We start from the raw sequence: 24499 nt of genomic DNA, 5'->3' as shown, positions 1-24499 counted from the left end.
AATTTGTTTGTTTGTTTTGTTTTGCTTAAAACCCTTTAATGGCTTGTCAGGCTTACAGAATAATGGCCAGATTCCTTACTTGGCCAGAGAAGACCCCCCCATGATATCCCCAACTTTCTTCTCTGTGCTTTCTCATGGCCTTCACCACAGGACTTATACAGCTGTGTTTATTTTTTAATGAAGGATCAAGTTCTCCTCACTAGAAAAGAGGGGCTTGATAATTAATCTTGACATCTCTAAGTACCTAGTACAGATTTATAATATATAATTTATAATAGATGCTTTATAAATGCTTATGAAATGAGTGGGTTTCTCCATTGGCTACCTCTTTTGTTAGGTAAGTCAGCAGAAATGTAAAGAAGCTATGAAAAGTGATACTTTAATGATCAACAGAAGAAAGACAAAGCATGTGATTGTATCCCACATAGCTATTTTTTGCTCTCTCACTGGCAAACAACTAGAATACAATTTATCTGCCTTGGTAACTGAACATGTTTCACCACAAGGAGTTTGAATATCACAGTGTGATTTGAGATATTACAGATCTAGTCCCAGCTCTGATGTTAAATAGCTATTTGGCAAATCACGTAATGTCCTTTTCCTTAGTTATTTTATTCCCTGTGAAACAAACAGCTAAGGTATATGATTTTAAGGTTCTTTCTGATTCCATCCTTTATACTTTTCTAATAAAGTATTTATCTTATGTCAATCAGAAGGGAATCATAATAACTTTATCTAAAACTGTATACTTTGAACAAATGCAAGAATTTTTTTTGCTAGTGATTATGCCTAGGGTGGGCTTCCCAGGTGGTCAGTGGTAAAGAATCTACCAGCTGATGCAGGAGACGCTGGTTTGATCCCAGGACAAGAAGATCCCCTGGAGTAGGAAATGGCAACCTGCTCCAGTATTCTTGCCTGAAAAATCCCATGGATAGAGGAGTCTGGCAGGCTACAGTCCATGGGGCCACCGAGTTGGACGTGACTGAGTGACTGAACCTGAACGAGCACGATGCCTATGGTATCCACCATGACTTAGTTCACATATATCCTCCAACTGCCTTTTAAAGGTATGAAAATGGTATCTTGATCACCAGTTCCAACATGTGTAAGTTCGATATCAGGATGTGTAAACTGAAGCAGTTCAGGACTATTATAATATTTCCAGTCTTAACCTTTATCACACGTATGTGTGCAAAGATGTAACAAGGGACCTGTAATACAATTCTGATGCTAACTGGTCACAGTTATTTCAGATTTTACAGATTAAGGGCACAGTCTCCTGTAAGACTGCCCTCACTTTAAACACTAACTGCAAGTTTGGAGATTCTTAGGCCACCTGCATTTCTGACCAACTGGAAATAAATTCAGACATTCCTCCTACCTTCTCAGGTTTGATAATTCTCTAGAGTGACTCATAGAACTCAGGAAAGCATTTTCTTTAGTGTTTTGCTGTAGGGTGGGTATACATATCAGCCTAGCCAAAGGAAGAGACCCATTGGGCAAGATCTGGGAGGGTCCCACAATATCAAGTTTACATGTCTCCAAGATGTTTCACCCTCCCAAAACATCAATGTGCAGCATCAACCAGGAAAGCTCACCTAAGCTTTCAGTGTTCAGAGTTTTTAATTAGATTTCATTACCTAGTCATGATTGATTGAATTACTGACCATGTCAGCCTGTAGGAGGTCAGGCTGATCTCACGTGGTTCAAAGCTCCAGCCCACTAATTACATGAATGGTCTTTCCAGCCTGGCCTGTCCCCATCATGAAATTATTTACAGGACCACCATGCGTCATCTCATTAGCATAAACTCAGGCCTGATTCCAGGGGCCCACCATGAATAATAGACACATCTATCATTGGGGAAATTTCAAGGGCTTAGAGGCTCCTGCCCAGGAACCAGAGGACAATGGCCACCCAAATTCTTTATTATACTATAGTACCAAGGGTGGTATCACAATGTTTTGTTTGCTGCTTAGAAATCTTTGAAACTGTTTCAATTCACTAGTTACAAATTATAAGCAATCTTCTAAAATTAGTGACAGGCTTGTATAATATCAATAAATGTTTACCTAATGCTTGCACCAAGGAATACTCTAGTTGATTTTAATCTAACTGAGACTTATTTATATTAGATTGGCAATATGCCTTTAAGAGCAAGACACAAACAAAAATTCCAGGTCCTGCCCAGTACTGCAAGAACTATACACAATATGTTATTCACCAAAACTAAAAATTTATTGCTAGATCTTTATTTCAAAGTGGTGTCCTATGTGGTGATAAAAAATTGAAGACAACCAATACATTTCTCTGAGAGGCTGCTGAAGTGCAGCGTTGGTGTAGCATCAAGTGTAACACCACACTGAGAGTAGATAAGGCAGGAACATTCCTGCACCTCCACTGTAGGCATGATACATTTCCACACATCTTCAGTGAGAGGACTGAATCCTGCTGGATGTGTCCTAGCGCTCTTGCCTTTTGCTTTGTTTGGCATCATTTGTCAGTGAGGAATGATCAAAATGTGTGGTGTGAGTGAGTAGCGCTAATATCCAGTTTGCCATAGACATCCAAGGTCCCAAACAGTTCCACCAACAGTTTTAATAGAGGGGCAGGACAAGAACACCAGTAATTTTATCAGAATGAAGTTGGGTCACCGGCATTTCTGCATACTCTTTAAAACATGGATTCTCATTTGGGACAAATGAGAAGAATGAGATCACCACCTGTGTCACTGTGTAGCAAGAAATAGTCATGACAGACACTGTGATTTGTGATAGTAGTAGGTGTGAAGTGTCTGGAAGAGCAAAAGTATGGGGTCAGTAGTGAGTCAAGGAGGTTTTTAATGTATGGGTTTCAGTCACTCATTAAAAGGAATAGAATGCATTTGTGTGATTTGTAGAGACAACCATAACTTATCCATAAAATAGGTAGAGGATTCAGTCTGCTTCATAAAAGGCAAATCTCACAAGGCTGTGAAACTCTTGTTAAGGATGAACAAGAGTTCATCAAATAGCAAATAGCATGATTGATGTTTCCTTTCTAGTAGACCGCTTTGGCAAATTCTCAAAGTCTTCTTATACTTTCCCACAAGCCATACAATTCATATCAGCTATGAATTTTTAGGTAAGATAAAATGCTGTATAAAAGACAGAGCTCTTGTGGTCAGTACTTTATTTACTTTATTTTCAGAAAGAGTATCAACTCAACCTAAAAACTGTATTTACTGCATTGTAAAGTTTTTATTTTTATTTAAAAGTTAGATTTTTTTAATGACTTTTGAGAAAGCCATGGGATAAAAGGTTAAACCTTTTTACTGGCGTAAAGCAATAATTTTTCATATTGTTGTAAAACGGTTTAATTTTTAGACAATGGTTGCTGGCCTCTGAATCTTAACTGTATTTTAAACTAACAAAAGATTTTATTTTAATTTTTGATGATGGTGATGCTAATACACCAGTAAATGGCAGCCTTTCTGAAGTCTTAGGGAAATAATGATTAATGCAATGCAAAATGTCATTGTAATTGCATTCCCTAAAATCATGCCAAAGAGACACATCAGTGACATACTTATGCTAGACTTTCAAGGTCCAAGTTTACCACTTCAAGTAACTTAGTCTCTTGCCCAAAATCAATAAAAGAAAATAAATTTTAAAAGATCCCCTCTTCCCAAGCACTACAACTCATTAACTCTGCCTTCTATTGGATGTTGAACATAACAGTATCATAAAGTTGATGAATGCTGGCTACTCATTTATTTATGATGCTGATGCAACCACTGAAGCCAACTGGGATAGTTCTCAGCATTAATGAGAAGTTTGTGTGCCATTTAACAGTTAGTGAGTACTATGTGCCCAGTGCAGTGTAAAGTAAGAGTCATGGTTTGTGTGGCTTTCATGGATCATGAAATTTCTTCTCATTCATTCCTCCGTTTGGTATTTACTGGGCTTCCCTTGTGGCTCAGCTGGTAAAGCATCTGCCTGCAATGCAGGAGACCTGGGTTTGATTCCTGGGTTGGGAAGATCCCCTGGAGAAGGGAAAGTCTACCCACTCCAGTATTCTGGCCTGGAGAATTCCATGGACTGTGTAGTCCATGAGGTTGCAAAGAGTCGGATACCACTGAGTGGCTTTCACTATTATGTATTGCACACTGAGCAGGGCAATAAGGATAAAGATTTACAAGACAGACAGTCTTTTTCTTTGCAGAGTTTATGGCTTAGTGAAGCCATGGTATATGCTTCTGAAATGGTTGATGATTGGGTAATACAAAACAAAGTATCAAGGGAAAGAACCACGCGGGGTATAATGATTGCACTAGATTGTTTCGTAGAGGAAATGGATTTGGAACAGAGCTTTGTGGCTAAGTGTTGAAAATCACATAGAAGAGAGTGAATTTTATTGGATTTAGGCCAGTAGCCTGTTGTCAAAAGAATGCTATCGTATACACTGACTTACAACTAAGGAAGATGAATTTCAGTTTGCTACTTAGATATCCTGAAGAAAAATTAAAAGTGTAATTTTATAACTCCAGAAAATTAAGATCAGAAAGTAAAAAAAATCTCAATGATTAACATTATTGTTAATATTTATCAGTAAATGACTGATAATTCATTTTTATCTTATCTTTGTGACTAAACAACCAGACCCAAGACAGACACATGACTCAAGTGTTGTCATGAAACAGAATTATTTTTCACTAAATTGACTGGATAATCTGCAAGGTCTGTTTTCTTTCTCCTGAGCAGATGCATATGTTGATTTCATTCTGAACTATACTTATATTATGCTTTCTAGTTAAATAGACATTGGTTATAATCCTGACCCAGACTACCTAGTTATGTGTTATGTGTCTCAGTTTGTTCATCTGTAAAGAGTATGTGACAAACATACCCATAAAGTTGTTAAGAGCCTTTGCAGTTGGTTTGTGGGTTTAGATTGGCTTTTTCAATGACCAATTTTCTCTTAAAAATGGTGGATATCTTTTCTCTTTAAAGGTACATTCATTAAATTAAAAATTCCTGCTTCATAATGAATTATTATGCTAGAGCCTAAAAGAGGCTTTAGAAGATCTTTCCAAACTTCTGCCTTAATAAACCAACTTTGCCTGTTGTAAATTTCCTTTTGGAAAAACATTGTGTTTCAGGGTGGATGTTTTACTGAAACACCCTGCTGCTGCTGCTGCTAAGTCGCTTCAGTCGTGTCCGACTCTGTGCGACCCCATAGATGGCAGCCCACCAGGCTCCTCTGTCCCTGGGATTCTCCAGGCAAGAATACTGGAGTGGGTTGCCATTTCCTTTTCCAATGCATGAAAGTGAAAGTGAAGTCGCTCAGTCGTGTCTGATTCCTAGGGATGCCATGGACTGCAGCCTACCAGGTTCCTCCGTCCGTGGGATTTTCCAGGCAAGAGTACTGAAACACCCTAACCCACTCTGAAACACCTTACTGCTACAGTCTGCTTTTGCTATTAAAACGTTGCCAGCAGTCAAACAAAGTAGTCTTTTGTTCCTCCAATACTACAATTGATTTGTGACTAGTTGTTTTCCCTTTAAGTCATAGGTGACTTGCTAATAATTACTTTAGTCATGACATTTAAGATAAACATTTCTTAGGATGAAAATACCTTATGTATCTATCACTGCTAATGTTTAGAACATAACCTTTTTTTTAAGTCTAATTATGGGTTTGAGATAGATGATCATTGCTAGAAAAAGCCAGAGTTTACAGTACTACTATAGCATAGTTCAAAGTAAAATGCATTATATCACTTTTATAACAGGTAGGACATATAAAGAAACATATGTATTTTCATACAGATGTTTTCTTTTCCTAAGGCCTGAAATTTTTGCCTACTAATTTTTAATTTTCATCATTGCCAAAGAACAAAACTAATCAACTAAGGATAACAATTTAGGAGTGTGGATTTTAAAAAAGTAAATTGAAAGAAAAAAGATCCAAAATGGTATTTGAAGACCAGTCAAAGGATGAGAGGAAAGAGACTAATAAAATAATAATCATGCCATTCATCATGGAGTAGATATGAAAAAGGGAAAAAAAAGATTCTGAGCTTTGATTCCTGAGTTGGAAAGATCCCCTGGAAGAGGCCATGGCAACCTACACCAGTATTATTGCCTGGAGAATCCCCATGGACAGAGGAGCCTGGTGGGCTATAGTCCATAGGGTTGCAAAGAGTCAGACGTGAATGAGCAACTAAGCACAGCACACAGCAGAGCCTTGTCTATTCTGTCACTTTACACCTCTTTAGTTCAGTTCAGTTCAGTTACCCAGTCATGTCCGATTCTTTGCGACCCCATGAATCGCAGCACGCCAGGCCTCCCTGTCCATCACCAACTCCCGGAGTTCACTCAGACTCAACGTCCATCGAGTCAGTGATGCCATCCAGCCATCTCATCCTCTGTCGTCCCCTTCTCCTGCCCCTAATCCCTCCCAGCATCAGAGTCTTTTCCAATGAGTCAGCTCTTCACATGAGGTGGCCAAAGTACTGGAGTTTCAGCTTCAGCATCATTCCTTCCAAAGAAATCCCAGGGCTGATCTCCTTCAGAATGGACTGGTTGGATCTCCTTGCAGTCCAAGGGACTCTCAAGAGTCTTCTTCAACACCACATTTCAAAAGCATCAATTCTTCGGCACTCAGCTTTCTTCGCTTAGTTAATACTAAAAAAATACCTTTCCTTTCTGAATAGATAGCTCTCCTCTGCTCTTGCATCTTTTTGACAACCGTCCTTCTGAAGAACACCTCAATTGTGTGGTACTCAACTCATATGACTTACCTGTCAGTTGCATGTGTTATTTCAGGCACAAGAGATTTGGAGCAATGCATTTATTAGCATATGTTCCTGATTTAAATAAATGATACTAGTAAAAGTATATTAATAGAAATACTGGATGAGAGAGTGCTAGAATCAGCTAGAAAGACAACTAGACATAGGCAGACAGAAATAGAAACCTAGAGATTTAAAAATGAGACATACCAATGCCAGGGAGAATAGTAGATGAATCCTTCCTCATCATCTCCAGTTTCTCAAATCTGACTCAACCATGCTTTAGTTGCATTACTTGAGGCAAGTTACCTAACTTCCCAGTGCCTCAGTTTCTTTATCTTGATATAAGAATAATACTGCTTTCCTCAAAGGATTGTTAGCAGGCTTATAGATGATAATAGATATAAATTATTAAAACAATGCCTGGAACATAATAAATATTCACTAACTGTTATTTATTTTCTTTTTATCATCTTGTTTGTGAACATAATATATCACTACTGCTCTCATTACCGGGAATGGTATAGTGAAAGGTCATGGGCTTTGAAGCCAGGTAGACTTGGATTTAAATCCTGCCTCTGCTGTTTACCAGCAGAGTAAACTTAGGCAAATTAATGTCTTTGTGATTTGGTTTTCTTATCTGTAGTATCAGAAAAATAGTCCCTATTGACTCTTTGAGACTATTGACTATTTGAGACTATAAAAATAGTTTCAAAACTCCTTGGGAGTTTTGTCAATATATATCAAGTGCCGATATGATTTTTCCTTTCTCTTTCTGGCCTTCATTGAAGACAGAGTGGAGTAAAAGAATTCCATTATTCCTACTATGCCCAAGCCACCCCAGCAGATCTCATCTTCCTGTTCCACTCCTGTGACTGGAAGTGTCAGACAGTGGAAGAAAGGAATATCCCATGGCTTAGTACCAATCCAGCGGTGCTAGGTGGCTTCTCTAAAATTAAATCAAGCTAAGTGATTCTCATGAATTTGATTTAACAGTGGTTGAATCTAACAATATATTATGTAGAAGGTGCATAGCACAAGCTCTTTTTTTTTTTTAATGGTAGTAAACACTACAGTCTTGTTCAAGGAATGATATAATTTTTAGACATTAAAAATCTTTTCAATGAACATGGTATATTTCTCCATCTATTAATCTGCAAGCAATAAATGCTGGAGAGGGTGTGAAGAAAAGGGAACCCTGTTAACACTGTTGGTGGGAATGCAAACTAGTACAGCCACTATGGAGAACAGTGTGGAGATTCCTTAAAAAATTGCAAATAGAACTACCTTATGACCCAGCAATCCCACTGCTGGGCATACACACCGAGGAAACCAGAATTGAAAGAGACACATGTACCCCAATGTTCATCGCAGCACTGTTTATAATAGCCAGGACACGGAAACAACCTAGATGTCCATCAGCAGATGAATGGATAAGAAAGCTGTGGTACATATACACAATGGAGTATTACTCAGCCATTAAAAAGAATACATTTGAATCAGTTCTGATGAGATGGATGAAATTGGAGCCGATTATACAGAGTGAAGTAAGCCAGAAAGAAAAACACCAATACAGTATACTAACACATACATATGGAATTTAGAAAGATGGGAATGACGACCCTGTATGCAAGACAGCAAAAAAGACACAGATGTGTATAACGGACTTTTGGACTCAGAGGGAGAGAAAGAGGGTGGGATGATTTGGGAGAATGGCATTGTAACATGTACACTATCATGTAAGAATCGAATCACCAGTCTGTGTCTGATGCAGGATACAACATGCTTGGGGCTGGTGCATGGGGATGACCCAGAGAGATGTTATGGGGAGGGGGGTTCATGTTTGGGAACGCATGTACACCCGTGGTGGAGTCATGTCAATGTATGGCAAAACCAATACAGTATTGTAAAGTAAAATAAAGTAAAAATAAAAATTAAAAAAAAAATCTTTTCAAAGTTGTTGATGTTCAATATTATATGTTACAGGTATACAGTATAGTGATTCCCAATTTTTAAAGATTATGCAATTTTTTAAAATCTTAATGAAGTAAGAATGATTTTATCAGGGTTTTTAAAAAGTTTTTTTTGGGGGGGTTTCAGTTTTATTTGCCTCTTTGGAATTACTGTTTGCATTATGTTTTGATTTGGTTCAAAGTTCAAAAGCTTTAAAAAGGTAAGTCTGTTTCACTCTTGTCCTATCCCTGACAGGCAACCACTGATATTGGTTTCTTATTTGTTCTTCCAAAGACATTTTATGAATATGTATGCAAACATAAATTTATATGTATAAACTTTTTTCTCCTTCATACAAAATGCAATGCTTTTCTGCAACCTTGATTCTTAATTTTTTTTTAACTGGAGTGTAATTGCTTTACAATGTTGTGTTAGTTTCTGCTGTACACAGTGTGAAACAGCTATATGTATACATATATCCCCTTCCTCTTGAGCCTCCCTCCCACCACCCCCATCCCACCCCTCTAGGTCATCACAGAGCACCAAGCTGAATGCCCTGTCCTGCACCTTGCTTTTATCCTTAACACTGTACCATGGAGACTGCCCCATTAGGATATGTCAAGGGTCCTACATCTTTTTTTTTTTTTTATACTACTTGTATAGATATGCAGTGTTTCTTTTTTGTTGCTTGGTATTTGTTTTTTGGCTTTTATTTATTTAAATTGACATATAGTGATTTACAGTATTTTAAGGGTGCAGAAAAGTGATTCAGATATTCATTATATATGTGTGTATAAGTTTATTGTGAGGTTTTGAATTTAGTTCTCTGTGCTATACAGTAGGTCCCTGTTTATCTATTTTATGTATAGTGTTATGTATCTGTTAATCCCAAATTCCCAATTTAACTCTCCCCCTTTCCCCTTTAATAACTAAGTTTTTTTTCTATGTCTGATTCTATTTCTGTTTTGTAAATAAGTTCATTTGTATCATTATTTTAGATTCCACATGTGATATCATATGAGATTTTTCTTTCTCTGTCTGACTTATTTCACTTACTATGATAATCAGCATAAGCTTTTTAACCTGTAAGACAGAGAGGTCTGTGTTATAGCATCAAGGTGTTAACACATCAAGGTCTGTGTTAACACATCAAGGTCCCCTTCTCCCATTTCCAAGCTCCTTAGTCCTTCTGGAATCTGGCCAGTTGGAAATCTCTGATCCATTTCTCTCCTCTTCACCCTCCCAAATCATTCTCAGTTTTGACCTGAGATTATGACCCTTCCCTAAGGACAGGAAACGTGTCTGAGAAGATGTTTGATTTCTAACCTTAAAAAGTTTAAGTATTTAGAATTCACTTTAACCAAGTCTCTTTAAGTAAATAGACACTTTTGGGCAGACTAGAAATTAATGGTCTCAAAGATCTGAGGTAATCCTTGAAATACAAGTCCACATAAGCTTTCTTTTACATCTGTTGTTTTTCACCTTGTATCCCTGACTTGGATCTGGGGTTGCCAGGCCTGCTTTCTGCTTGAATCTCTGAACTTCTGTTCTCGAAATTGCCTGTTTCTTCTTATCTTTCTTAGCTAAGCTATGAGAGTCTTTCCCCTGTTCTCCTGTGTATCCTAGAGAGAAGGATTTGAGAAAGTATAATTCCTACTCAAAGCTTTTACAATATAGGGAAGGACTAGTATACATATAGTCATTATCTCTTTGTGATATATCTTTTCATATTATACTGATACTATGTCTGTCAGTGCTTATGAAGTGGTGCCAAGCAAGATGGGACTCTAGAATGAGAGATTACCAAGCTATAGACAGCTTAGGTAAGGCTTCTTAGTGAGGATGGAGTAGGAAGTGTAGAAGGATAGGTCATTCCCAGGGAGGAATTAAATTTCCTGTGATATACTAGGAGTTAAAGTCAATTTATGCATGCGAAGGAGAAACTAGCTGACATAATACTGAAGGCACAGGTGGGCAGTTTATTCAGATCCCAGGAAATAATTGTTCCGCTGAACTTTGTACTTATTAGATCATACATAGAGCATTACTTTTATTTCTGACTAGTGAGTTTTTTAAAAGGAAGATTCAGACTAGGGTATAAGAGAAAGACAGCCAAGAGTTTGCAAACCATGTTGTATGAGGAGTAGTTGAAGAACTGATGAAAATGTAAGACCAATGTTATTTTTCTATTTTTTCAGATTTCGTATTTTGTATTTCTTTTTTATATTAGGGTAAACCAGTGTTGTTTTTAAAGTATGCGAGAGGCTGACATTTAGTAAGTGGACTTAATCCATGATGCTTTGGAGGGCAAAAAAATAAGATACGTAGAGTAAATTTTAACTTGGATAATAGGGAATGTTCAACAATCCACACAGTTGAAGTGGAGGAGGTCCTTTCATGAGTAATACGCTGAGTCTTCTCACAATTAATTAAGGAATTTCTGCTTTGTGGAGAAGACTGGACTAGATAAAGACTTTCCTGTGTTGTCTAAGATTTTGTGATTTTTTTTCTTTTCAGGTGAAGTCATGGAGACAGTTCCATGTGTATATAATAAATAGAGCACATTTTGTTTTTTTCTACTCTCGGGATCAATTAAATTCTATCTTTGAAACATGAACATGGATCTTAGCTATAGTGGCTAAGCTAACATGGATCACAGAAACACATAATCATTTACTCATGAGTGGATCTGGGTCACAAAAACATTAACATAGTTCTTCAGACCCCTCTGACTCAGAGACATCAATCCTAAACCTTATTTTGTAGCTTCTGCCTTATTCTTGACCTCTTTCAGTGGCAAGTTGGATATATTTGTGTTAATCTGAAGGGAAAAAGAAAAGGGCTTCTTCAGGCATGTTTACAATTCAAGCAGGACTTCAATCCTGAACCTCTTTCTCCTTCCATCCCCACCACTTCCTCAAGGTGGATGGAAACATTGGCTGGAGCAATAGATTTCAGGGGCCTCCTTCCCTAGGCCTGGTTGTGGTGCGAGCTCTGTTCCCTCAGGTAAGAGTCTCTCTCAGTGTCTCCCTCTCCCTAAGAAGCTTTCTTTACTCTCCTGAAGTTTGGCGAGAGTATTGAGCAAGTAAATTGCAGGCCCCCTAGGCAGTCTAGTGTAGTCATTAGAAGGACAGGCCCTGAGTATGCTTTCATTCAAGCCCAACACTTCACATGGACTGGTCCCGTATCTTATTGAACCTCAATTCTCTTATCTGTAAAGCGTAGATGCCAACAGTACATAGTCATAGGGTCATTATGAAGATTATTTGATCAACTATATAAAAGAGCTTTCCTAGTTGTTATTATTCATAGCCGTATCTCTTGCTTTAGGTTCTATATCATGTTGCTCTAGTTTACAGCAGGCTTTCTGTCTTTCCTGAGAATTAGGATCCCGTAACTACCAGTATGACCAGTTCCTATGACTGGATCTTGGCATGTGTTTTGATGCTGGTCCAGTTCTGTGGTAGAGTCTGCAGTTGGTAATAAATTTTCTTTTAACTGTAGAGTTTGTTCTCATTCAGTTATGAGTAAGTTGCTCTCATTGTAATTCAATACAATCTCGATTTAATTCATGGAACATATCTTTTGATTTATTTTATTTCACATTTCTTATGTTTTTTTTTTCCCTGGATGGCTCAGTGGGTGAAGAATCTGCTTGCAGTGCAGGAGACACAGGAGACACTGGTTTGATTCCTGGGTTGGGAAGATCCCCCGGAAAAGGAAAGGGCAGCCCAATCCAGTATTCTTGCCTGAAAAATCCGATGGACAGAGGAACCTGGCAGGCTACAGTCTATGGGGTCACAGAGTCAGACACAAATGAGCAACTAAGCATAGCACATATCCATAGCCTTCCTTCTCCTAAGATGTACTGTGCTTAGTTGCTTAGTCGTGCCAGACTCTTTTGGGACCCCATGGACTGTAGTGTGCCAGGCTTCTCTGTCCATGGGGATTCTCCAGGCAAGAATACTGGAGTGGGTTGCCATGCCCTCCTCTAAGGGATCTTTCTGACCCAGGAATTGAACTGGGGTCTGCTGCATTGCAGGCGGATTCTTTACCAGCTGAACTACCAGGGAAGCTCATCACTTCATGGCATAAAGATGGGGAAACAATGGAAACAGTGACAGACTCTAGTTTTTTTGGGCTCCAAAATCACTGCAGATGGTGGCTGCAGCCATGAAATTAAAAGATGCTCACTCCTTGGAAGAAAAACTATAACAAGCCTAGACAGTGTATTAAAAAGCAGAGACATTACTTTGTGAAAAATGTCCATATAGTCAAAGCTGTGGTTTTTCTAGTAGTCATGTGTGGATGTGACTGTTGGACCATAAAGAAAGCTGAACACTGAAGAATTGATGCTTTTGAACTGTGGTGTTGGAGAAGACTCTTGAGAGTCCCTTGGACTGCAAGGAGATCCAACCAGTTCATCCTAAGGGAAATCAGCCCTGAATATTCATTGAAAGGACTGATGCTGAAGCTGAAGCATCATTACTTTGGGCACCTGATATGAAGAGCCAATTCATTAGAAAAGACCCTGATGCTAGGAAAGAATGAAGGCAGGAGGAGAGGGGGATGACAGAGGATGAGATGGTTGGATGGCATCACTGACTCAATGGACGTGAGTTTGAGCAAGCTCCAGGAGATGGTGAAGGACAGGAAAGCCTAGTGTGCTGCAGTCCATGGGTTGCAGAGTCAGACATGACCGAGCAACTGAACAACAACAATAGCCTTCCTTAGAGAAATGATCACATGTGATATATATCTATGTATATGTGTGTACATATATATATATATAGGCTTCCCAAGTGGCACTAGTGGTAAAGAACCCACCTGCTAATGCAGGAGGTACCAGAGACACAGGTTTGATCCTTGGGTCAGGAAGATCCCCTGGAGGAGGGCATGGCAACCCAGTCCAGTAGTCTTGCCTGGAAAATCCCATGGAAGAGGAGCCTAGCAAGCTATGGGTCCATGGGGTTGCAAAAAACTGGACATGACGAGGAGATCCAACCAGTCCATTCTGAAGGAGATCAGCCCTGGGATTTCTTTGGAAGGAATGATGCTAAAGCTGAAGCTCCAGTACTTTGGCCACCTCATGCAAAGAGCTGACTCATTGGAAAAGACTCTGATGCTGGGAGGGATTGGGGGCAGGAGGAGAAGGGGATGACAGAGGATGAGATGGCTGGATGGCATCACGGACTCGATGGACGTGAGTCTGGGTGATTTCTGGGAGTTGGTGATGGACAGGGGAGGCCTGGTGTGCTGCGATTCATGGGGTCGCAAAGAGTCGGACACGACTGAGGGACTGAACTGAACTGAACTGAAAACAACTTAGCATGCATGTATATGTATGTGTATATATATATATATATATAAACATTTTATTGAATAATTTTTTTATGTTTGGTATTCTAGGATGACTATATTTTATTCCTTTGAAAAGTGTCAGAAAATTACAACTTTTGCAGGGGTAAAGACTAGCAGCAGGGGCCTATGTGGACAATTATTCCTAGAAATTCTGGCATAAGTTTTCCTTCTAAATAGACTCAAAAAAAGTACAGGTCTGGCAGAAAGTACTGGAATACAAAATGATAATACATGTATTCTACAAATTACCCTTGTCTGGAAAGATTAATAGTTTTGTTTTTCAAGTATTATACTTTTTTTCTTCTCTACATACTGCTCAGTTGAAACTTTTTCCTGCTCTTTGCTTTGTACCTCATTTCCTCAGCTGTCAGGAAGGAGCAAAGATGCATGTAAAATATTATAATTTAGGACAGTCCCATTCCAGAGGGGAGCTGTCTTAATGCAGTATGCCCTATTTTCTCATTTCTTTGAAACTGTCAGAGTCTGTAGACAGAGACAAAAATGCACTGTTGATTGGACCATTGATTAATCTATCAACAAATCAAACAGAAAAAAAAATTATTTGTACAAGTGTTTGTATTATGCAGCATAATGTTTACTTAGGAGGTAGGCAACATTTCACAGCTGTTCTAGAGTTGTGTTGTAAGAAATAATATCTGTTTTTGTTTCTTTCTCCCAACACTGTAATATTTCTGTTTTACTTATCTCTGCATCATTCACCAAGTACAAATATTGTCTTAATTTTAATGAATATTCAATAAATAGGAAATTATTGAAATATTACCTTCTATATTCAACAACGTAGAAATTTATAAAATTTCGATATGGAAAAAGTTCATAATTTAAAGATATATCCTGCTAGATCTTCTACATTTCAATTTGTTACTTTTAAAAAATATTATGTAGGAGTTAGGTGTTTTCTAACTAGAGTTAAGTTTTTTTTCTCAAGGTTCTTGTAGTCACTGTTGCAGAGATAAAATGTTCTCTTTTAAGCATAAATGCTATAGTTAAATCACCATAAGTATATTTAACTTTAAAAGTTACCTGTTCTAGTGAGATAGATTCAGTGATTATACTCAGTGATTATATACCTTTTAAAAATCGCCAGTCTAGGTTCAATGCATGATACTGGATGCTTGGGGCTGGTACACTGGGATGACCCAGAGGGATGGTACGGGGCGGGAGGGGGGAGGAGGTTCAGGATGGGGAACGTGTGTATACCTGTGGCGGATTCATGTTGATGTATGCCAAAACCAATACAATATTGTAAAGTAATTAACCTCCAGTTAAAATAAATAAATTTATATTTAAAAAGAAAAAGAATTACATCAGCTAAAAAAAATAAAAAAATAAAAATTGCCATATGGTAATATAAATGAAATAAATGAAAATTAAGTTTTTAATTTTTGAAATTTTGTAGGTACTATGACATTTAAAAATCACTCATCTATGCATCATTCTTTATCATTAGTTGTCCAAATTAACACATTGATTGAACTTCTTAAACATGGAGGTATAAGGAAGTGGTTCTTTGGTAAAAACTTCCAAATGGACCTTTATCATCATCTGGTAAGACTGGATTGTAGTTGCATAATCAGAATTAGCCCTCATCTCTGTGATTATTTAAGTGCCAAACCTAAAGATCAGTCTTTGGATAACAATGTTATAAGGGACAATAACTTGAAAATCAGTGGACTGTACCTCTCTGTATGCTTTTATTCCCTAAAAAAGTGTCCCTGAACTAAGTCTTCTCTGATGATGGCAAGGAGGAAGGGATGGTGTGCTTCTTGGAATGAGATAACTATGTATGAAACTACCTGCTGTAGTGACTAGATGAGACTGTCTATAGTCATCATAGACATTGTTCATTTGAAGATAGATGTTGATAAAATTCTAAAAAATGGCTTGGTATCTAAAGAAGCTGAACATTCCATCAGAAATGGATTCTTAATTACATATTCATTTAAATTTCCTTAAAAAAATGGTGCCAAGGAGAAATACAAAGTGCTGCAGAATCACCATAAATGCAAAATTATTCAAGTCTGACTAAATGAGGTTTTTTTTTCTTTTCTCCATTACCAATGATTTATTTATTTATTAATTTTTATTTTTATTTTTACTTTATTTTACTTTACAATACTGTATTGGTTTTGCCATACATTGACATGAATCCACCACAGGTGTACATGAGTTCCCAATCCTGAACCCCCCTCCCATAAATGAGGTTTTTATGTACTAGAAAAATTACAAAAACACACCATTTTAATGACTGCATCTGTGATCATGTACTAGCAAATAACTCTGCCTGTGGCACCTTTTATATGTCTCTATTATATTACTTACAATAATATAACTGTTTGCTTTCTTATCAGTCTCTACTTATAGGAAGTTCATTCATTTAATTCATTCAACTAATATGGACCTGTCCTAGGTATGCCAGGTGCTGGGTATATAACAGACAACCAGATAAAAATATGTGCCTTGAAGATGATATTTTAGTTGCAGAGACAGAAAATCCACATAAAGAAGCAAAATATGTCTTATATTGAGATTTCTCTAACTATTGTTCTTTGCATGACTAGCATCTACTGTAAGGACTGGACAGAGTAACAGAGTATACACTAAGAAACTGTTCACTAATGGATTGATTACTTTCATGGTTACTCAGAGGAACAAAAGCATAATTCTTTATTTAACGTTGCTAATAATTGTTAATAGCCACTGGAGTCGGAGAAGGCAATGGCACCCCACTCCAGTACTCTTGCCTGGAAAGTCGCATGGACGGAGGAGCCTGGTAGGCTGCAGTCCATGGGGTCACTAAGAGTCGGACACGACTGAGCGACTTCACTTTCACTTTTCACTTTCATGCATTGGAGAAGGAAATGGCAACCCACTCCAGTATTTTTGCCTGGAGAATCCCAGGGACGGGGGAGCCTGGTGGGCTGCCCTCTATGGGGTCGCACAGAGTCGGACACGACTGAAACGACTTAGCAGCAGCAGCAGCAGCCACTGGAGTGCTGATACCAGTCAACAGAAAAACAAACAGGGTAGGGGATGATGGAGTAACTTCCAGAATAAAACTTTAATGAATGTGAGCTCTATGAGTATGAGTAGAGTGGCCTGGAAGATTGATTAATTTGGTCACCTTAATGTTTGATACAGAATTGTTGTTTAGTCTCTGTCATGTCCAACTCATTTGCAATCCCATGGACTATAGCCTGCCAGGCTCCTTTGTCCATGGGATTTTCCAGGCAAGAATGCTGGAGTGGGTTGTCATTTCCTTCTCCAAGGGATCTTCCCAAGCTAGGGATTGAACCTACATCTCCGGCATTGGCAGGTGGATTCTTTAGCTCTGAGCCACCAGGGAAGCCGGGATAGGCAGTTGTTGTCGTCGTTCAGCCACTAAGTCGTGTCTGACTCTTTGTGATTCCAGGGACTACAGAACACCATTGAGTCGGTGATGCCATCCAACCATCTTAGCCTCCATTGCCCCTTACTCCTCCTGCCTTCAATCTTGCCCAGCATCAGGGTCTTTTCCAAGTAAGTTGTCTCTTCACAACAGGAGACCAAAGTATTGAAGCTTCACCTTTAGCATTAGTCCTTGCAATGGGTAGTCAGGGTTGATTTTCTTTAGGATTGACTGGTTTGATCTCTTTGCAGTCCAAGGGGCTCTCAAGAGTCTTCTCCAGGACCACAGTTCAAAAGCATCAATTCTTCAGTGTTCAGCCTTCTTTATGGTCCAACTCTCACATCTATACATGAAAACTGGAAAAATCATAGCTTTGACTGTGCAGACCTTTGTCTGCAAAGTCATGTCTCTGCTTTTTAATATGCTGTCTAGATTTGTCATAGCTTTTCTTCTAAGGAGCAAGTGTCTTTTAATTTCATGACTGCTGTCACTGTCCACAGTGATTTTGGGGGCCAAGAAAATAAGATCTGACACTGTTTTCATTTTTTTCCCTATCTATTTGCCATGAAGTGATGGGACTGGATGCCATGATCTTAGTTTTTTAAATGTTGAGATTCAAGCAAGCTTTTTCACTCTCTTTCATCTTCATCAAAAGACTCTTTATTTCCTCTTTGTACCCTGTAATTAGGGTAGTATCATCTGCATATCTGATGTTGCTGATATTTCTCCCAGAAATCTTGATTCCAGCTTGTGATTCATCCAGTCTGGCATTTTGCATGATGTACTGTGCTTATAAGTTAAGTAGGCATGATGATAATATACAGCCTTGACATACTCCTTTCCCAATTTTTAACCAGTCCATTGTTCCTGTCTGATTTTAATTGTTGCTTCTTGACCTGTGTACAGGTTTCTCAGGAAACCTGTGATCTGGTATTCTCATCTCATTAAGAATTTTCCACAGTTTGTTGTGATCCACACAGTCAAAGGCTTTAGTGTAGTCAGTGAAGCAGAAGTAGATGTTTTTCTGGAAATCTCTTTCTTTTTCTAGGATCCAATGGATGTTGGCAATTTGATCTCTGGTTCCTCTGCCTTTTCTAAATCCAGCTTGAACATTTGAAAGTTCTTGGTTCATGTACTTCAAGCCTAACTTGGAGGATATTGAGCATCATCTTGCTAGCATGGGAAATGCATGCAATTGTACAGTAGTTTGAACATTCTATGGCATTACCTTTCTTTGGCATTAAAATGAAAATTGACCTTTTCCAGTCCTGTGGCCGCTGCTAAGTTTTCCAAATTTGTTGGCATATTGAGTGCAATACTTTAACAGCATGGTCTTTTAAGATTTGAAATAGCTCAGCTGGAATTCCATCACCTCCACTAGCTTTGTTCATAGCGATGCTTCCTAAGGCCCACGACTTAACACTCTAGGATGTCTGGCTCTAGATGAGTGATCACACCATCGTGATTATCCGGGTCATGAAGATCTTTTTTGTACAGTTTTTCTGTGTATTCTTGCCACCTCTTCTTAATATCTTCTGCTTCTGTTAGGTCCATACCATTTCTGTCCTTTATCAAGCCCATCTTTGCATGAAATGTTCCCTTGTTATCTCTGTTTTTCTTGAAGATATCTCTAGTTTTTCCCATTGTATTGTTTTCCTCTGTTTCTTTGCATTGTTCTCTTAAGATGGCTTTCTTATCTCTCCTTGCTATTCTTTAGAACTCTGCATTCAGATGGGTGTATCTTTCCATTTCTCCATTGCCTTTTGCTGCTATTCTTTTCTTAGCTATTTGTAAGGCCTTCTCAGACAACCATTTTGCCTTTTTTGCATTTCTTTTTCTTGGGAATGGTTTTGGTGACCACCTCCTGTACAATGTTATGAATAGTTATTCATAGTTCTTCAGGCTTTCTATCAGATCTAATCCCTTGAATCTATTTGTCACTTCTACTGTATAATCATAAGAGATTTGATTTAGGTCATACCTGAATGGTCTAGGATTTTCCCTACTTTTTTCAATATAAGTCTGAATTTTGCAATAAAGAGCTAATGATCTAAGCCACAGTTAGGTCCTAGTCTTGTTTTTGCTGACTGTATAGATCTTTTCCATCTTTGACTGCAAAGAATATAATCAGTCTGATTTTGGTATTGACCATTTGGTGATGTCTATATCTAGATTTGTCTCTTGTGTTTTTGGAAGAAGGTGTTTGCTATGACCAGTGTGTTCTCTTGGCAAAGCTCTGTTAACCTTTGCCCTGCTTCATTTTGTATTTGAAGTCCGAACTTGCCTGTTACTCCAGGTGTCTCTTGATGTCCTATCTTTGTATTCCCACCCCCTAAGATGAAAAAGTCATCTTTTTTGGTGTTAGTTCTAGGAAATATGCCATTACCTTAACAGTTAATTGTACTATGTGGCCCAAATAAGTGGAGATCTTATTGTATCATCTGTCTATTTTGCTCTTTGCAATTAGCAATGAACACAAACATTCTGGCCCACATACTTATTTGATTTCTTTATTTCTCTATTGTCTTAATGTTGAATGTCTTGAGAAGTATCAAGTTAATTAATTTGTTTTTCCATAGACTATCCAAACACTTGGCCTTTCCACCTCTCAGTTAGAATTCTAATCATTAACAAAGATGACTGACTATAACCTACCAAGCTCTAAAGGAAGATGTTTTAGAAAATAACACAGCATAGTTATGTGTCAAGTAGCTCTTGAAAACTAGATGAAAGACTGCATGAGTGATGAGAATCTATGCACAACTCTTCTGGAATCCAAGTTCCCATGAGCCAGCCAGAGAAGAATGCTTTCAAGGTTTGTGAGGTGACTGTTGACGGAGCCTGGGGAAAATGGTAGACATTCCTGCTCTTACCCCAACTCCCAACCTTCTATCAGGCTTATCAGGGCTGAAATTCCACAGCAATTCTGTAGAACCCCACTCACTTAAACATAGACATTCATAAACAATCAACATTAGTTCTGAGTCTTTAGTGCAATAGTACAGGCCTACTTTGGGGATCAAGGGCTCGCCTGATGGCTCAGTGGTATAGAATCCACCTGCCAGTGCAAAAGACACAGATTCAGTCCTTGGGTTGGGAAGATCCCCTGGAGAAGGAAATGGCAACCCACTCTAGTATTCTTGCCTGAAATCTCACGGACTCCTACCTTGGTGGTCTACAGTCCATGGGTTGCCAAGAGTTGGACATGACTTAGCAACTAAAACCACAACAACAACAACCTCGGAGATATCATGAGTTTGGTTTTAGACCACCACAGTAAAGTAAATATCACAATAGAGCAAATCATGAAATTTTAGGTTCCCAGGGCAAACACAGTTATGTTTTACACTATATTGTAAGCTCTTAACTTTGTAATAGCATTATGTTAAAAAAAAAAGGTATATATATACCTTAATTAAAAATACTTTATTACTAAAATATGTTGACCATCATCTGACAACACAAGGTTCCATAAACCTTCAATTTATAGAAAAAAAAGAAAATACAGTATCTGCAAAGCACAATAAAGCTATGCACAATACAACAAGGTATGCCTGTATATTTCAACAAATTACTTGAGGAAAAAAGTACAGATTATAAAGCAATTCATAATCTAGCAAAGTATTAAATTAGATACAAAGCACAGGAGAAAATCTAAGTCCTCTGCAATTTTACTGTCTAGAGTTAACCAAGAAAATCATTGAGATACACTAGTTTTTTTTTTCTATGTGTGCACAAAATTACATAAAGTTTTTCAAAATTGGGATCATACAGTCAATATATTTGGTAACTTGCCTTAAAAAATTAAAACTGAGAACTTACCTGGGGGCTCAGTGACTAGGACTCTGAGTTCCTAATACAGGGGTCCTGGGTTAGATTCTTGATTGGAAAAGTAGATCCTACATGCCACAGCTGAGAGTTAGCAACTAAAGAGGATCCTTCATGCCACAACTAAAAAGAAAAGGTCCTGTATGCTGCAACTAAGACCCAGTGCAGCCAAATAAATAAATAAAAATAAATATTAAAATAAGACTGAATCACAAACATAAATGCTTGCATATCTTTCACTACATGAAATTACCATAATTTATGATTTGTTGCATACTTGGGTTGTCCTAAATTTTCAATAATATACTATTGTCAAAAATATACTAATGATCCTTCTTTTACATAAATATTCCACCCACTTGGTGGGTAACTGTTTGGTGCTTCTCCCAAGCTAGGTTCTAGAGCAACCTCGCTTCCAGGCTGGGGCTGGGATCATAGGAAGGGGAGAGTGAGGAGTGTCTGGCCACTACCCTGGTATTCTGGAAAAACCCTGGGTACTGGCTGCCTTCAGCAGAGGACTCAATGTTTTTTCATGGCTGGAGACCACATTGGTGTTTGCAAGGGAGGGAGAAAAGTCAGAGAAGTAAATCTCATGTAACTCAAGCATTTCAAGCTTGCATGTTTCTAAACTAGGCCCAGCTGTTCCATCCAAGTGCACCAAGCATCTTTGTTCCAAGCTACAGAGAGCAATGTCTTGGCTGGGCTCTGAGATCTCTAGGAACACATGTGGTCGTTAACAGGAAGTGCATTCACTTAATATTTATCAGGCAAGAGAACTATTGCTTCTTTCATTCTTGAACCCACTCCTCCCCACCCCATATCCAAAAAAAAAAAAAAGAAGGTGAAGCAAATAGATTGTAAGTTTCATAAGGACAGGCAATACCTGCTTAGTTTGCCACTGTGTCCTCAGAGCCTAGCACATTGCCTGGCACATAGCACGTCAATAAATATTTGATAAGTAAAGAAAAAATATAAAATGAAAGTATGTCAAGTCAATTGCCAGTTGGGCCTTGGCCCTTCTTTCTTTTAAGAGAAACAGGGCTCATATAGGCTTATTTCTTCAATCTTGTTAGCTAACTTGGGGAGAAGTGATAGAATAATCTGGACTTAACCCAGATACTGTTGTCTGAGGACTAATTTATCTGTGCAGTGAAACTTGGTCAGTTTTATTCGAGAATCTTTAGACCTGCACTTTGATCATTTTTTCCCCTACAAGAGGAGCGATAAAGGAAAGAATCATTTCCCAAAAGATCTGCATGGACTGCAAGATCTCGTTCCTTTTAGTGGCAACAAACCGCCTTGGAATCCTTTACTTTTAGAAACATTCTAGGCCTCAAAATATCAGACCACTGTGATGGATGAGCAGATGTTTCTCTGATGATTAGATGCTGTTCTTCTAGAAACAGCCTCAATGAATAAAAAGTAATATAATTTTGCTCATTTTACCATTTACTGAGAACATCTTAGGTACCAACTTTGTACCAGATATTAGAAATAAAAATTAGAAGAAGAGATGATCATAGATTTGCAAGTAAATAATACATCATTATCATGCAGTGTGGCACGTGACACAACTGAGTAGGGACAGGGTGCTGGGGCAGCACAACTTGCCAATTCATGTCAGTGAAGTTGGGAAAAGTTTCATGGAGAAGAGCCCATTATGCTTGGGGCTTGAAGGATGGATAGGGGTTTGTCAGGCAGAGAAATGGCGAGTAGAGGTTCAAATGAGAGCCATACAAGCCAAAGCTCAGAAGGGCATGGTGGATGTGGGACAGTTGAGGCCTTTACTGTGGTTGGAGCATAGCGTGTTGGCAGGAGAGATGAGGTTATAGAGATGGATTTCAGATGCCTCATCAAGAAGACAAGGAGTTTTTATTTTGTTGTGTAGACAATGAGGCTTTTGGTAAGGGACATTTCTCCTTCAATTATAAGTATCACCAGCCAAATTGAAACATTTTATTCTTGATAATGACCCATCAAGAAGACCAAGACTTGATTTTTTTTTTCCCCTTTGGGTTTTAGGCTTTTACATTGTCTCTTAATCCTGCTGACATAATAGTGTAATCCCCCTTAAATTTTCAGTTTTACCTTTTGTTCATTTATTTGTTATTTGTTTTTATATCCAAGGTGTTTTCAAAGACATTTTGTTTGTTCTGCAAATGTTCATTGAGAAGTTAAAGCTAGGCTCAGTGCTTAGACCAGTTCTAATCTATTGCTAGGGCTTCCCTGGTGCCTCAGTGGTAAAGATTTCGCCTGCCAATGCAACAGACGTGGATAGCATCCCTGGGTTGGGAAGATTCCCCTGGAGAAGGAAATGGCAACTCACTTCGGTTTTCTTGCCTGGGAAATCCCATGGATAGAGAAGCCTTGAGGGCTACAGTTCACGGGGTCGCAAAGAGTCAGACATGACTTAGTGACAGTGTACAGCTGTTCTAAATAAAAATTTAAAAACTCTTATCTATAGTTTATATAAACTTTAGCTTATCTATACTTTAATCTATTTGCGGAAACTTTAGTTTTTTCATTGAAATTTACAAATATGTTGGCTTTGAATTTTCTATTCTCAGAAGTAAGAAAGGTCTGTTACTAGGATCAGTGTTTGTCTGCTCTTCGATCATTCTGTTTGTGCACATTTGACTTGCCATATAAGTTGTCATTTTCATAGTTCTGGTGTCAGTTTGAATTCAAAGGATTCAGATGTCTATGTCAGTGTTTCTGCTATTTCTGCTCTTTTGCCATCATTTCTTTTTCTTGGTGTTTTGCAAAAGAACATCACTTTGTGGAAAGTGAAATAAATACCATGTAGCAGTTTGTTAAGTTAAAAAACTGTAGGACTGAGGAAATGTCTACCAAGTGATTTCTCTATTTTGTTTATTTTGCAGGTGACAATGGCCAGCATTGGAATGAATATACAAGATTTTAAGGATTCTTGTGAAAGAACCCTTTTTACTCTTCGAATGGCAACATGGAATCAAATCTTAGATCCTTGGGTGTATATTCTTCTACGGAAGGCTGTCCTTAGGAATCTCTATGTGTGTACCAGACGCTGTTGTGGAGTACATGTCATCAGCTTACATGTTTGGGAGCTTAGCTCCATTAAAAATTCTTTAAAGGTTGCTGCTATTTCTGATTTACCAGTTACAGAGAAAGTAACTCAGCAAACAAGCACCTAG

General features: G+C 38.2%; 1 protein-coding gene across 1 annotated transcript in view; it reads left to right on the top strand.

Moving 5' to 3' along the window:
* The window catches only part of PTGFR (prostaglandin F receptor), a 58413-nt gene extending 33914 nt beyond the window's left edge, over positions 1–24499 (top strand). Inside the window, exon 2 of the mRNA XM_052638016.1 lies at positions 24209–24499. Within this exon, the coding sequence (XP_052493976.1) occupies positions 24209–24499 (291 nt within the window). The remainder of the gene's footprint in view (positions 1–24208) is intronic.

This window comes from Budorcas taxicolor, chromosome 3, assembly GCF_023091745.1.
Source record: "Budorcas taxicolor isolate Tak-1 chromosome 3, Takin1.1, whole genome shotgun sequence".
Lineage (NCBI taxonomy): Eukaryota > Metazoa > Chordata > Mammalia > Artiodactyla > Bovidae > Budorcas > Budorcas taxicolor.
Note: the sequence above shows the minus strand (reverse complement) of the source record. Positions and strands in the feature narration are given on the sequence as shown.